This window comes from Felis catus, chromosome C1 (assembly GCF_018350175.1).
Source record: "Felis catus isolate Fca126 chromosome C1, F.catus_Fca126_mat1.0, whole genome shotgun sequence".
Classification (NCBI taxonomy): Eukaryota; Metazoa; Chordata; class Mammalia; order Carnivora; family Felidae; genus Felis; species Felis catus.
In genome coordinates this window covers 33,739,910-33,755,294 of record NC_058375.1, presented here as the reverse complement: position 1 = coordinate 33,755,294, position 15,385 = coordinate 33,739,910, and the positions used below count along the sequence as shown (strand labels likewise).

Here is a 15,385-nt window from a genome sequence, read left to right as displayed (position 1 = left end):
GCAATCTCAGCATCTAATAGAACCATAGATCTCGTCCCTAATGAATGAATTCCTCCTTTGAGCACAAACTCAAAGTTGTAGGGACAGGAAGCAAAACTTCTCTTGAAAGCTATTTCTGTGTGTGTCTGACTTGATGGTTCAGTGGATATGATAACACAGTTTATGATGGGCTATTTTATTTGCCTAGTCATGTGGTGGGTGACCCGCAGTAAGATTTTCAGCTTCTACCAGGGCATGAGATCTATGAAAAAAAAAACCAACAACAACAACATTGTATTTTGAAATAATTTACGATTCACAAGAAGTTGCAGAAATAGTGAATTGAGCTCTTGTGTATCCTTTATCCAGCTTCCCTGCATTATCATATCCAGTAAACTGACATCAGTATACCACTACTAATGAAACTACAGATGTTATTACAATTTCACCCTGTATTACATGTACCCATTTGGGGGGATATATGGTTTTAAGAAAAATTTTTACATTCATAGCTTCATGTAACCACAATAAGGATACAACATTGTTCCATTACCACAAAGAGGGCTGGCACTGATTGTCTATGATCTATTTTGTCACTTTAACTGAAAATGTTACACAAACAGGAGTGAGTGGGTAACTTAGTTGGTTAAACATCCGACTCTTGATTTTAGCTGACTCGGGTCATGATCTCATGGTTGAAGGATCAAGCCCTGCCCAGGGCTCTGCGCTGAGCATGGAGCCTACTTAAGGGTTTCTCTCTCTCTCTCTCTCTCTCTCTCTCTCTCTCTCTCACCCCCTCTGCCCCTCCTCCCTGACCTGTGCTCTCTCTCTAAAATAAACAAACATTAAAAAATAAAATGTTACATAAATGGAATCATACAGAATGTAACTTTTTGAGACTAATAAAAAAAAAAAAACCAAAAAACCCAGCCTGATGTCTTTGAGATCCATCTAGATTGTTGTACATATCAATGGTTTGTTCCTTTGTATTGCTGAGTAGTATTCTCTTGTATGAAGGTACCACAGTTTATCCATTCACCTGTTGAAGTACATTCAGATTGTTTTTAGTTCTTGACTTTTATGAATAAATCTGCTATGAATATTTGTGTAAAGATAAAAAAACAAGTTATTTTTTTTCTAGAACAAATTCTCAGGAATGTGTTTGCTGGGGTTGTATGATATGTGTATGCTTATAGTAATATTCTAACCCAAACCACAATGAGATACCACTTTACCTATTAGGATGGCTATAGCTTAAAATACTACATTAACAAGTATTGGTGAGGATGTGGAGAAACTGGAACTCTTACACATCGGTGGTAAGAACATAAAATGGTACTGCTGCTTTGGGAAATAATAGTTCCTCAAAATGTTAAACACAGAGTTATCATATGAGCCATCAATTTCAGTCCTAGATATATAAGAGAAATGAAGACATATGTTTACACAAAAGCTTGTATATCAATATTCCTAGCATCATTATTCATAATAGCCAAGAAGTGGAATCAATTCAAATGTCCATCAACTAAATGGATAAAAAAATATGGTATATCCATACAATGAAATGCTACTTTGCAATAAAAAGGAATGAAGTAATAATACATGCTAAATGATGACCCTTGAAATCAGTGAAAAAAAGCCAGTCAGAAAAGTCTGCATTTTATAGGGTTTCACTTATAGAAAATGTCTAGAATAGGTAAATCTATAGGCAGAAAGTAAATTAGTAGTAGTTGGGTAGACCTGGGGATAAGAGTGGAGGAGAAGGAGTGATTGCTAATCAGTATGGAATTTCCTTTTGGGGTGATGAAATGTTCCAGAATTAGATTGTGGTGTTAGTTATATGGTTCTGTGAATATAATAAAAACCATTGAATTTGCACAGGGCCAGTGGGTGAGTTTTATGGTATATAAGTTATATCTCAATGCAGCTGTTTTACAAAAGCATACACCAAACTGTTCTACAGAGAGGCTATCCAATTTTGCATTCCCACTAGCTATGATCCTGTTGCTCTGCATGCTTCCTAGCCTTGAGTGTTGTCAGTATTTTTCATGTAAGCCAGTATAACAGGCTAAATAGTGTAAGAGTATAGTGACACCTCCTCATGGCTGTCGTCTGTATTTGACTAACAGTTCATGATATTGAAAATCTTTTCATGTGCTTAATTGCATTTATTTGCCATCTGTATAACCTCTGTTGAAGTGTTTGTTCAAAATCTTGTCCATTTTCTAACAGGATTCTTTATTTTCTTACAGTCAAGCTTAGAGAGTATTATATATATTCTAGATACAAGTTCTTTGTCAGATATGGGACTTGAGAATATTTTCTCCCAGTATATGGCCTGTCTTTTCATCTTTTAACAGGATCTTTTTCAGAGCAAAAGTTTTCCATTTTGGTGAAGTCCAGTTTATCAGTTTTTGAATTTATGGATTACATTTTAGTATAAACATCTACGAAATTGTTGCCTAAATCTAGGTCTTAAAGATTTTCTCCTATTTTTTAAAATAAGTTTCATAGCTTTACATTTAACATTTAATCAAAACGGTAATGCCTCTGATCCTGCAAAATGACTTTGACCGTTAGATGAAGGAGCTGGTTGGGGCTGGACCCTGCAGGCCATAAAAGACTGGCCATGAAACACCACTTAGTACTAGTGGCACTTTGTCATGGACACAGCATCCTTTGTGTCTATCAGAAAAAGACCTTTGTGCTTCTCTGGTCACCATCCCATCAGCTGTAGCAGCCAGGAGAGCCAAATGAGCCCCAGTAGAGACACCAAGGAATCTGTCACTGCAACCCAAGTCTGATAGGTACCACTCTGGGAACAGACTGGGACAGAACATTTCATCAGGACCCCTTGTAAGAGGAAAGTAATGCAGGAAGGAGTAATGTGCCTGGCACCCCTGCTCTGCAAATCTCTAGTAATCACGAATCTCAGAACAGGAAGCGATGTCAGAGGTTACCCGGGTTGGCCTCCTGGGCTCTGCAAGCCTCATCTCTGTGGTCTTTCTGACCAGGCTCAGAGTAAGCGACCACTTCTACTACCTCATTTGGCAGCCTGCTTCTGAACATGAGTACTTGACTCACATTCTGTTTGACCACATGTTCATACTAAGCTGTTAAAACATAGAGTATGAACATGGCTGGCTGCATAGAAATAAAGATTTTTTTTTTTTTTCTGCAATGCTCTGGCCACAGCATGGACTTTGAGAAAGTTCTGGCTGCCATACAATCAGGATCTGGACTGATCGCTAGTACTTGGTTGTGCAAAATATGAATGTGTTTGGGAAAAAAAAAGTGGGTATGAACCAATGGGATTTTTCACTATAATGACATTACTCCCCTATTTGTTGATTGACTTGAGGTATCCCACTCATGATAATGTGCACTGTAGCAGAAAAGATCAAGATTAGGACTGAAAGAACCATCACATACAAAACTTTGTAGGAAGCAGTGAAGGCAGTGTTTAGATGGACATTTATAGCTCTATAGGTATTTATTACAAAACGAGAAAGACTGAAAATACTGAGCTAGTCGTTCCCATTCTGTTTACTAGAGTAAATATAAAGAGAGCAGGAGGGAGATAATAAAAACAAAAGCAGAAATCAATTTGTAGAAGGTTAATTAACAAAGCCAAAATCTGTTTCTTTGAAAATACAAAATAGATGCTCCTCTGGCAAGATTGATCAAAGAATAAAGGGATACATATTAAGAATTTGTACATATTAAGATACATATTAAGAATTTAAAAAGGGGGATACAGAGCTACACATACAACAAACTTAAAAAAAAGTTTGATGCCGGTAAACTTGAACACCAAGATAAAATGGACAATTTTCTTTTTTTTTTTTTTTTCAACGTTTATTTATTTTTGGGACAGAGAGAGACAGAGCATGAACGGGGGAGGGGCAGGGAGAGAGGGAGACACAGAATCGGAAACAGGCTCCAGGCTCTGAGCCATCAGCCCAGAGCCTGACGCAGGGCTCGAACTCACGGACCGCGAGATCGTGACCTGGCTGAAGTCGGACGCTTAACCGACTGCGCCACCCAGGCGCCCCAAAATGGACAATTTTCAAGAAAAATTTAAATTGCCAACATTGATTGAAGCAGGAGGAGGAAACGGAAATAGTAAATCACCAGAAGCTCTTTGGAAGAGGGGTTAGTTTACATGCTACAGGGGACAGACATGGTCAGAACTCTGGTTAGAGAAGTTTGAGATTTTCTCAATGGAACTAGCTGGGATGGCTCAGTGGGAAAGCTTGTTCCAGAAATGGAAGAGATTTGCCCTATTTGGAAAAAAAAAATAAAGTGTCTGTAACAATGTCAGAGACTCTATCAAGGCAAACTGGGTGTCTGTGTTCACTGGAATTTCCTGGGAGTCCATGATTTCATCCCTGCTGTGTGAATTTAAGAGAAGAGGCTCATAGAGTGGATTGGGCCATTGAAAGCCTCTACTTGCCAGATGTCTGGACATACTGTGATTGGGGGTGAAATTAAATTGGGGTGAGAGAGGAGCATGAGAACGAATGTGAAAACACAGATAAGGTAAGCTGCCTTAATCAGTTTATTAATTCATTAATTTGAAAAGGTGGGGAGTGTGGCTGTGTGTGTGTGTGGGTGTGCACAAGTGTGTACAAAAGTATGACTCAGTGGTACTCTCTACTATTCTAAGCTTTAATGTGTGACTTCAAGGGTGAAAGGGTATTTACGACTATTAATGGTGTGATCATAACATGCTGTTCACCAGCTGTTTCTTGCTTTTATTCACTTAGCATCTTGTGAGCAGTCATATCATTAAATATTCTTATAAAATACATTTTCAATGACTATAGAGTACACCATTATACCGTAATATATTTAAATCACTCACGATGACAGATGTTTTCTGTTGGTTCCAATTTTTTCCTATGTAAGTAACACAATGAAAATGGTTATGTTACTTTTCCTGCCCTTTTGATGTCTATTTCCTAAAATGTCCTGAAAATAGAAGTATTGGGTAGGAAATTATGGACATATGTAAGGTTCTTGATACATAAAGCCAAATCACCTTGCAAAAAGATGGGTACACTGGCCATGTACGAGAGTCCATGTTTCAATGGAGCCACCTCTGACTCCATTGTTTAAAAACTCTTCGCCATTTCAAAGGTGAAAAAGTGATATCTCATTGATACTTAAATTTGCATTTCTTTGGTGCCTACTGTGATAGAATTTTCCCACACATCTATTGATGATTTGAATGTCTTTTTTTATGAACTGTTCAGATCTGTTGCCAGTTTCCTGGGGTGTTTGTATTTTTCTTACCAATTTGTAAGAGCTCTTTCTATGTTCATGTCATTATCAACATGTCTGTAAGTATGTTGCAATGATATGCCCTGTTTTGTTATCTGCCTTTTAATTTTGATTCATTATTTATGTGACACTCTGGCTCCTGTGTGGTGGCATAGGGCAATATTTTTGAGGACATAGAGACCTACACCTTTGGCATGGACCCTGGTAACCCATGGAGGACATAGGCATTCATGTTGAATTTTCCGGCCAGTCCAGCTGATTTTTTTTTTTTGCAAGGAGTTTCATAGTCACTGTACATCAGCAAGGGGGTAGGAAAGAACAACCTGAAGGTGTTGCCTGTTAGCCTATGGAACATGTATTGCTTTGTTGGGTGCTGGAGTTCCTGTAGCAGCAAACAGAGGCAAAACCAGTAAATACAGTGATGCCCAGTAACATGACCCTGCAGATTAATGAAATTTGGGAAAAAACAATTTATGTTTGTAAAGATTCTATGAGGCATAGGAAGAGTTTCAGGGAAGGTCTCTCTAAGCAAGAGGGAGCAGAAGAGAAACTCCCCCTGGAGATTTTAACCTCTCCTGGACTGCCTAACTTTTGCATCTGGGGGGAACGTTATACCCACTCCCTCCCTAATTTTGCTCACCTTCAAGTGGACAGAGTCTCTCTTCCTTGAGATCACCCAAGACAGGCTGTAGTTTTCCAAAATGGACTTTATTAGAACAAGGGGCAAAGGAAAATCAAGAGGTGTAAAGATACAAAAGCATAAGAACGAATGGCTACAATACAAAGGTAGAAGATGAGTTCAAGGTGCACAATTTGTGGATGGGAGATAAGGACTCACTTCCTCATACTCAAGTCTCTCACCCTAAGATTCTTCACTTCTCAGTTTTTGAGTTTTTAATACTCCCACTCCCTGCCTTTTTTCCTTTACTCTCTAGGGCTCCAGTTACTTCCACAGCCCAGAAGAAGATCATTGGCTAGTTCAAGGTTGACAGTTCATTCCTAAGAAATAAATTTTAAACATTAAAGCTAGTATCTGTTGAAAGCTGACTATTGCTAGTCTCGTACTAAATACTTTTCACATAGAATCTCACATCATCATTACAACCTCCCTGTGAGGAAGAGATAAATATAAACCTTAGAGAAGTTAAATGGCTTGCAAAAATTCATATGTCCTGCTAATGGCTAAAATAAAGTCTGTCATCTTGGCTCTTGACCACTGTGCTCTACCTTCACAATCACCTCTGTCCCAAACCAGGTCACCACAGATGCTGTGGTTGTCTGAGTACTCAGTTCCTTCTCCCTAGGCCAGGGTGAAGGGTTAGCTTTATGGAGTACAGCCCTCCCAGGTCTCATGGAAGAGTCTTTGAGGGGTTGTGGGTGTGAGTCCTGCTTTGTTTGGCTCCCCAGGTCTTCAGCTTTAAGGCCTCACTGTGGGGCCCTGCTCCATCCCATCAATTTGAGGAAAGCCTTTTTCACGTCCTTGTTCCTCAGACTGTAGATGACAGGGTTGAGGAAGGCCGTGGCAATGTTATAAAAAAGGGCCATTTTCTTGCCATTGTTTGACAAAGAGTCAGAGCCAGGGCTCATGTACATAATGATGCATGGAATGGCGAACATGGTGACCACAGTGATGTGGGAGGCACAGGTGGAGAAGGCTTTGACTCGTCCCTGGGCTGAGCGGATCTTCATGATGGTAGCAAAGATATTGGCATAGACTATGACAACCAGGGACAGTGGGACCACAATGACATTGAAGCCCGTGATGAAGTCCACCAAGTCATTGAGGGATGTGTCTGCACAGGCCAGCTTTAGGACAGCAGGGACCTCACAGAAGTAGTGGTCAATTTCATTAGGGCCACAGTAGGGCAGATTCATAGCAAAGAAGGTATAGCACAGGCCACCCACCACACCATAGGCTGCACAGATGCCCACCATGAGGAGGCACATCCAATGGCTCATGATGATCTTATACCGGAGAGGATGGCAGATGGCCACGTACCTGTCCACAGACATGATAGAGAAAAGCCACGACTCAGTGACCCCAAAGAGGAGGAAGATGTACATCTGGGCCACACATCTAGCAAAAGAGATGGTCCTCTTCTCACTGAGAATATGCACAAGCATCTGGGGCACGGTAGTGGTTGTGTAGCACACGTCCAGCGTGGAGAGGACACTGATGAAAAAGTACATGGGTGTGTGGAGACGAGAATCCTGGTGAATAAGGGTGATGAGGAGGCTGTTGCTTATGAGGATTAGCAGGTAAAAGGTGAGAAAGAAGGTGAAGAGCAGAGGGTTGGTCCTAGGGTTGGGAGCAAAACCCAATAGAATGAATTCTGTCACAGAGGACTGGTTGAGTTCTTGCATTGTGATCTGCCTGTTTAAAGAGTTTTGAGGGTATGTAATTTATTGAGTGTCTATGCCAAGGGTGTGTAAGGAATTTTCACACTCATTGTTTCATTTATGTTTCTTAATGGGCAGTTTGGATTGGCAGATGGAAGCACTGTGAGATATGTCCCCATAGTAGCTTGGGTGGTATTGGGGTTGGGTTCAGGATTTAGTTGAGGAATATGGGGATGAAAATGGTGAACACCAAATCAGGGAAGCGCTATATGCTGTTTCCATTCTGGCCTATAGGTATCTGTTTTTCCTTCTGACACAGCCTTGCTTTTCTTTCTTTCTTTCTTTTTTTTTAATGTTTATTTATTTTTGAGAGAGAGAAAGAGAGAGAGAGAGAGAGAGAGAGAGAGAGAGAGAGAGAGAGAGCAAGCAGGGGAGGGGCAGAGAGAGAGGGAGACACAGAATCTGAAGAAGGCTCCAGGCTCTGAGCTGTCAGCACAGAGCCCAACGTGGGACCTGAACTCATGAACTCTGAGATCATGACTTGAGCCAAAGTCAGATGCTTAACCAACTGAACCACGCAGGTGCCCCAGAGCCTTGCTTTTCTATTCATCTTATTTTCTGTTTTCTCTTGGAACTACAGGGGTTGCTAATACTTGGTTTCAGATTAGGATCAAGGTAGGACTATTATACTCATTATTTGGGTTAAGGTTTATCTTTTTTAAAAATCACTATTAGGATTGGGACTAGGGTTAGAATTGGGGATTAAAACCAATACTATGCACAATAAAAATTAGAGTTAATATTTAAGATATAGCCTTTTCTGGTGAATAAGACTTCACCAGTGTTCATTAATTATGTCATTCATTCAACAAATTTTTACCAAATGCTTACTGAAACATTGTCTTCCAAAATATAAGGGATATTTTATAGTTAAGGAAAGGTCATGAGTAAAGTGAGTATAGTTCCATAAACAATTTTTAGAGTTACTAAAATAAAAAGAATAACACCAACACATCATGCAAAGAGGATATAATCTTAACAATGTGTATATTGTACAATTACTCTTCATTTATCATACCTCCTTAATTGGAAACTCTTCAAAGATGCCTTCCTTCACACTGTCCATATGGTGCCAATAAATTGGTTTTGCTTTGTTGGAGACAGTGAACATACTGAGATTTAAAAATTTTCCCTGTGGCTGGTCCATCTTTCAATATTCATTGTCTGTTTGGTCTTATGATTCAGAAAAACTTTTATTTTATTCTGAATATATTAAAAATTCTAGTGATTATAAGAAAATGTTCAGAAGTAAATCCACAAAACCCAGAGTTTTGTGAAAGAGAAATTTGTTGAGAGTGGTTACAATTTGTTGGGAAGGGTTTACTAAGCACATGCACTCTGCCCACGTGGGTACCCCAGCCCACCTCCTTATCCATTTCTGACTTGTACACCCTTTGTTCCTATGGCTTCATAGATTGCTCTCAACTTTCTGTTTTGTGAACTCTCACAGAGACATTTAATATGGCCTCTCCAAAAACTCCTTTGATATTATAAAGAATGTGTGTTACAAAGAGCCAGCATCATGCTTACTGCTAACACTATAGCATAGAGGTCACTTAATGGTCACCTGAAGGCCAAGTATAACCCACAGATATATTTTGTTTGGCTTGTATAGTTTTTAAAAGTTGAATTGTCAATATTTTTAAAAGTTGAGCTTACACATAAAAAAGTAGATTTTTAGCATCAAAAGCTAGACCTGGCAATAATGGGCCCCTGTTCCTCCAACCAGCAGGAGGTGAGCATGTGGTTTCCCTTTGGATGGAGTGTGAACCCACCAGTTCACCATATTCCTTGTCCTTCCTTATTATTTTTCATAGACTAGTTTTACTGAGTTACACTGCCTGCTTGCCACACCCCAGCCATGCATTTGAATTTTTGATCCCTGTTCTGGTGGTGTGCAAAGTGTTTGCTACTATTACTGCTAGTGTGTAAGATTATTCAGAAAGGTGTAGCCACAGAAATAGCTTAAGGTGAGGAAATAATATTATAAAGATCAGAAAATTATAATGATTTGGAAATATCATACTTGTCTCTTGTAGAAATCCAAGAGAACCAACTAATACAGTTCTAGAGCTAATGAAAGAGTTTGGTTGAGTTGGGTTAATATGAAAAAAATTGGGGACCCTGGAGCCTGTGCAACACCAGCAGCTGGGCCCTGACACCTCTCCTGCTGGGTCTCCCCAGGCACTGACACTGCCCAGCAGCCAGCTGCCCAGTGGGTCTCCCCAGGCCCGGTTCCTCCCTGCGTCCTGGCATAGCCCCAAGGAACTGAATTAAATATTTTTAAAAAGGGAAAAAAAGATTTGAAGAACTATATGCATAGTAAGATCTCATGTGTACAGAGATGCGCATGCACACACATTTTTAAAAAATGTATTTTACATCACATATCAGATGCATAGAAAATGGCGGCTCATTATACACAGACTTGTCAGATTTTTTTTATCATTGAGGACTAAGATTTACCATAGTGGTGAGAGAGCAGCTAGCGATAAATGAAGTTCCTTTTCTTTTTCTTTTTCCATTTCTGTCCTATTTGCTATTTTTCTACAATGAGTATGTGTATTTTTTTAATCATTAAAAAACTAAGAAATACCCCAAAACGTAGAAATGTTTTATACCGGAAAAAAATTTAGAAACATATTGGGAAAAAAAGATTTATAAAAGCAGCAAATAAACAAAAATATACAAATACCTAAGGATGAGCCTCACAAGAAATGTTCAGGACCTATGAGAGCAATATGAATGATGACAAAACAAACAGAAGATTCCTTAGAACTTTTCTGAAAGACATAAAGGAAGCTTCGATCAAGTTCAGGGATATACCATATTTCTGCACAGAAAAACTAAACTTGGCCAAAAAAAAAAAAAAACAAAAAAAAAAACCCAAAAAAAACCAAAACAAACCTCCCCCAAAACCACAAAAACCAAAACCAAACCTTTATCTCCAAATTTATTTATATGTTATGCAAATCTAATTAAAACCAATAGAATGATTTTATAAGAACTTGATAATGTGATTCAGAAGCTCATGAAAGAATAAATAGGTGGGTGTCAGAAACGCTGACATTAACAACTCAGGCAACAACGGATGTTGATGAGGATGCAGAGAAAGAAGATCCCTTTTGCATTGCTAGTGGGAATGCAAACTGGTGCAGCCACTCTGGAAAACAGTATGGAGGGTCCTCAAAACACTAAAAATAGAACTACCCTATGACCCAGAAATTGCACTACTAGGTACCTATCCAAGGGATACTGGTATGCTGTTTCAAAGGAACACATGCACCCCAATGTTTCTAGCAGTGCTATCTACAATAGCCAAAGTATGGGAAGAGCCCAAATGTCCATCAACGGATGAATGGATAAAGAAGATGTGGTATATATATACAATGGAGTATTACTCGGCAATCAAAAAGAATGAAATCTTGCCATTTGTAACTACGTGGCTGGCACTAGATGGTATTATGCTAAGTGAAATTAGCCAGTCAGAGGAAGACAAATATCATATGACTTCACTCATATGAGGAATTTAAGAGACAAAACAGATGAACATAAAGGAAGGGAAGAAAAATAATATAAAAACAGGAAGGGGGACAAAACATAAGAGACTCTTAAATATAGAGAACAGAGGGTTACTGGAGGGGTTTTGGGAGGGGGGATGGGCTAAATGGGTAAGGGGCATTAAGGAATCCACTCCTGAAATCATTGTTGCACGATATGCTAACTAACTTGGATGTAAACAAAAAAATCAATTAATTAAAAAATACAAAAAAATAATAAACAGGTGGGAATAGTCAAGGAAATACTGAAGGAAAAAAGGGACAATGAAGAGGGAGTCAAGTTGTCAGATTTAGCAAATAAAAATAAATCTGAAATTCAAATTTAACTGGTTATCCTGGATTTTATTTGTGACCCTCTTCCAAAGGAGTAAACATAATACCATATATTTATGTATGTATGTATATGTGTGTGTGTGTGGTATATATACCACAAAAATGTAGTGTGAGCTCAGAGACAGCTACACAGATGGATGGGACAGAACAGAGAGCCTGGAAATGGACCTCAGCCAGGGATGAAGAGGTGATTATAAATCAGAGGGCAGGAAGTTATTTAACAAATGTTGCTCAACCAGTTGATGATCTGGGTAGAGAAAGTTCTTTTATGCCGCCTACCAAGATAAATTCTAACTACGTGAAACAGTCAAATGCAAAAAGCAAAAACTATAAAGCATCCTAGGGGAAAATATATGGGTGAATGTTTATTTTATGATGAGACAAAGAGAGACCTTTATAGCATAACCTGAATGTTCGGAGTCGTTCAGCCTCGTGGTGATAACTCTTCCTTTTATAAGTACACAAGGCAACAAAGCTCCTCATCCCACCTGCTGTGAGAAGCCAGATTCTTTCCCCTTCTTAGTTTTTTAGTAGTTTTGAGGGTTCCTTGTGTATCCCTGGTTACTTTGTTTTCAAAATTTCTCCTCTCACTGAACCCTTGGCCCCCTGCCTTCCTCGGGTTGGGATGGACCTCTTCCATGGCTCATCCCTATTCTCTTTCACCTTTATGCCCCAAACCTCCCCAACACAAGGTTGTCCTCAGACTTGTTCTGAAGGTGTTGTAAGACAAAGATGTGTTATAAGGAAGCACAATTTAAAATTGAATATTTAATTCCATAAAGTCCCTAGACCCTCCATGCAACAGTTTTTCTTCCTCTAGTCCCGAGACAACCATTATGTCATATGGGGGTCTGGGTTCCTTCTTGGAACCTTGTCTCATCTCCCCTTGTCTCCCTTCTAGGACTCCTTATTCCTGTCACCTGAGCAGCCAGCCATAAACCCCACTTCCCTATCTCCCTGCTTCGTGTATCAGAAGCATCTGGAAGGCTTGTTACACACTACTGTGCTTCACACCCAGAGTTTCCCCAAAATTCAGTAGGTCTGGAGTGGAGCCCCAAAATTTGCATTTGTAACAAGCTCCCAGGGAATGCTCACACTGCCTGTTGGTGGGGCCACACTCTGAGAACCACTGATCCACTTAACTGTGCAGAGAAAGTTGACTCTCTTTCTTTCAATTTCCCTGTGTCCATATTATGCCCAATCTACTCACATTCCCCGTGCCTAAATGCCAGTATTTTTTCCTTTCACATAAACACAAAAACAAAATGGTAAAGGAAAAGACAAATATTTTTGGTGATATAATTTTCTTTAAGTTAAAAACACTAATGATATTTGTGATATATGTGGAAAACAAGTGTCATTAGAATATATCTTCTAAAACATAAAGAAAAACTCTAGCAACTGAGAATGAAATGTGAAAAATTAATTCACAAAAGAAGAGATCAAGTGGCCAATGAACCCACAGAAAAGTTTAACTGTTGTTAATGGTTAAAGATCACACCTTAAGACCTCAATGAAGTACGTTTTCAACCCATAAAATTGGCAAAAACTACTTTAAAATGATAATGCCTGGCACTGGCCAGTTTACAATAAAACAGGAATTCTCATAATGTATTGTTATGGGAAATAAATTACTATACCTTTCTTTCTGCAGGATGATGTGACAGTATGCAATTTCACTTTTAAGAATTTCACATAGGGAAAAACATCAGGGATGTGGGGAGAGATTTCATCAAGGGTGTTCACTGCAATATTATTTCTAACAGGGAAAACTGGAAACAACATAAATGTCCTATAATAAGGGACTGGGCTAAATAAATTATGGTATATTGATATGATTGAATACTGTACAGCCTTTAAAATCATATTTTGGAGACTACTTCATGTTGTAGGGAAATGCTCCAATAGATTGTTAAGTTAAGGAAACAGAATGTGAAACTATATGACCCAATCCTAATAGTGTAAAGATTTACAGGCATACACAAAAAAATTGGAAAGGAATGTACCAAAATGTTAACTGGTCATTTCTGGTGCTTAGATTTATAGCTGATATTATTTGTTAAAGTTCTTTGAACTTTATAAATTCTTCACAACAAACATGAATTCATTTTATAATAAGGAATAAAGTTTGGGGCACCTGGATGGCTCGGTCGGTTAAGCATCAGACTTTGGCTGTGAGGTCATGATCTCACAGTTTGTGAGTTTGAGCTCTCTGCTGTCAGCATGAAGCCTGCTTTGGATCCTCTGTCCCTGTCTCTCTCTGCACCTCCCCTGCTGACGCTGTCCCTCCTTCTCTCTCACAAAATAAATGAACATTAAAAAAATAAGGAATAAATTCAAAATACTTTGAAGTTAGAATACCTAGGGGTTTGGCTTCTTCTTTCAGTTTAGATCAAAGGGTGGGTACAGAGAGGAAGATGGCAGATGGAGAGAGATGCAAGGACTAGAGAAGGGCCAGAGGGAATGGAAGAGAGAGCCCCTCCTGCTGTCCTAGCTCATCTCCTCCACTGGGCTGCACCTGGAATTAGCTTATGCAGTTTATTTGTTTATTTATTTATTTATTTATAATTTTTTTTAACATTTATTTATTCTATGAGAGACAGAGAGAGACATAGCATGAGCAGGAGAAGGGCAGAGAAAGAAGGAGTCACAGATTCCAAAGCAGGCTCCCAGCTCTGTGCTGACAGCTCAGAGCGGGGCTCCAACTCCCCAACTGCGAGATCATGACCTGAGCCAAAGTCGGACATTTAACCAACTGAGCCACCCAGGTGCCCCAGCTTATGCAGTTTAATGCACATACACATCTTGGTTAGGGTAAACGTGTTTGGATAGGAGATGACTTGGGAGGTGAAAACCCAGGTTGACTCCCCATAAGTGGAGAAGTCAGATTGGGAGACAGAATGGTAACCCCATCCCAATGTGGGATGAGACCAGACCAGCTCGCAGAAGCGGGAAGTGTGATCACACAGGAAAAAGGAAGATGAGCTGAGATTCCAGATTCTTCAGGGCACTAGACCTCTGGGACTGCAAAACTAGGAGAAGTGAGGCTAGATCTGAGGACAAGGCAGAGCCCTGGATTTGGAGTTGGGCACACCTGGGCTCCAGGAGTAGCTTACTGTTCTTGCTGTGTAACCCGTGCAAATTACTTCACCTCTCTGAACCTGAGCAGCTTCGTCTGTACAGTGGGAACTCTGCAAGATGGTTGGAGGTTGGGTGAAGATAGTCCTGGGTTTATGCCAGTGAACAAAAGAGGTGGCAAATAAATGCCAAAAACACCTGAGGGATTGGTGTTGGTGTCTCTGCCTGAGCCAGCACGGGAGGTGGGGACATAAAGCAGACACATCTCTGCTTCCTGAACCACCACGAGAGTCCAGAGAATGCTCCAGCTCACGAGAGGAGGAACCCAACTTGCCCTGGGGCAGGTGCTCTGAGCTCTGGCCACTCCCGATCCCGGCCCAGAGATACATACGTGTTCCCACCAAAGAGGCTCACCTCCAGCTGTAGGTCTTCAGCATGGCAGAAGACCAGAATAAGGCTGCCCAGTACCCCCAGCCTACACCCCACCCTGTTCCCCCGACCCCCCTGTCCACCCTCCAGCTAGGGCAAGAAGGCCATTGCTCATTATTAACAATAAAAGAGACCAGAATTCTTAGCGTGCACATAGGCCTTCACATTTGGGCCCAGCCAACTTCCCCGGTCATTGTCCCTCTGCGTCCTATAAGAGCCGAGCCCTCCTGCTCACTGGAGCACTAGTTGGCTGCATGGCTTTGGGAAGTTGCCCAGCCTTCTGGCTCTCATGATCTCATCTATAAAAGGAGGGTGGTGGA

At 40.1% G+C, this 15,385-nt stretch overlaps 2 protein-coding genes across 2 annotated transcripts in view; one reads left to right on the top strand and one right to left on the bottom strand.

Annotated features, from left to right (window-relative positions):
* LOC111561721 (putative olfactory receptor 2B3) overlaps positions 1 to 15,385 on the top strand; it is a 109,866-nt gene that overhangs the window by 31,815 nt on the left and 62,666 nt on the right. The gene's annotated exons all lie outside the window — the stretch shown is intronic.
* Positions 5,955 to 7,935, bottom strand: LOC111556297 (olfactory receptor 2G3-like). Its single transcript, XM_023258581.2, has one exon. The coding sequence runs from the start codon at positions 7,627 to 7,629 to the stop codon at positions 6,691 to 6,693; it is 939 nt and encodes a 312-aa protein (XP_023114349.1). The 5' UTR covers positions 7,630 to 7,935; the 3' UTR covers positions 5,955 to 6,690.

What these genes read in the sequence shown, in the direction of transcription:
- LOC111556297 (XM_023258581.2), bottom strand. Translation starts at nt 7,629, where the DNA reads ATGCAAGAACTCAACCAGTCCTCTGTGACAGAATTCATTCTATTGGGT.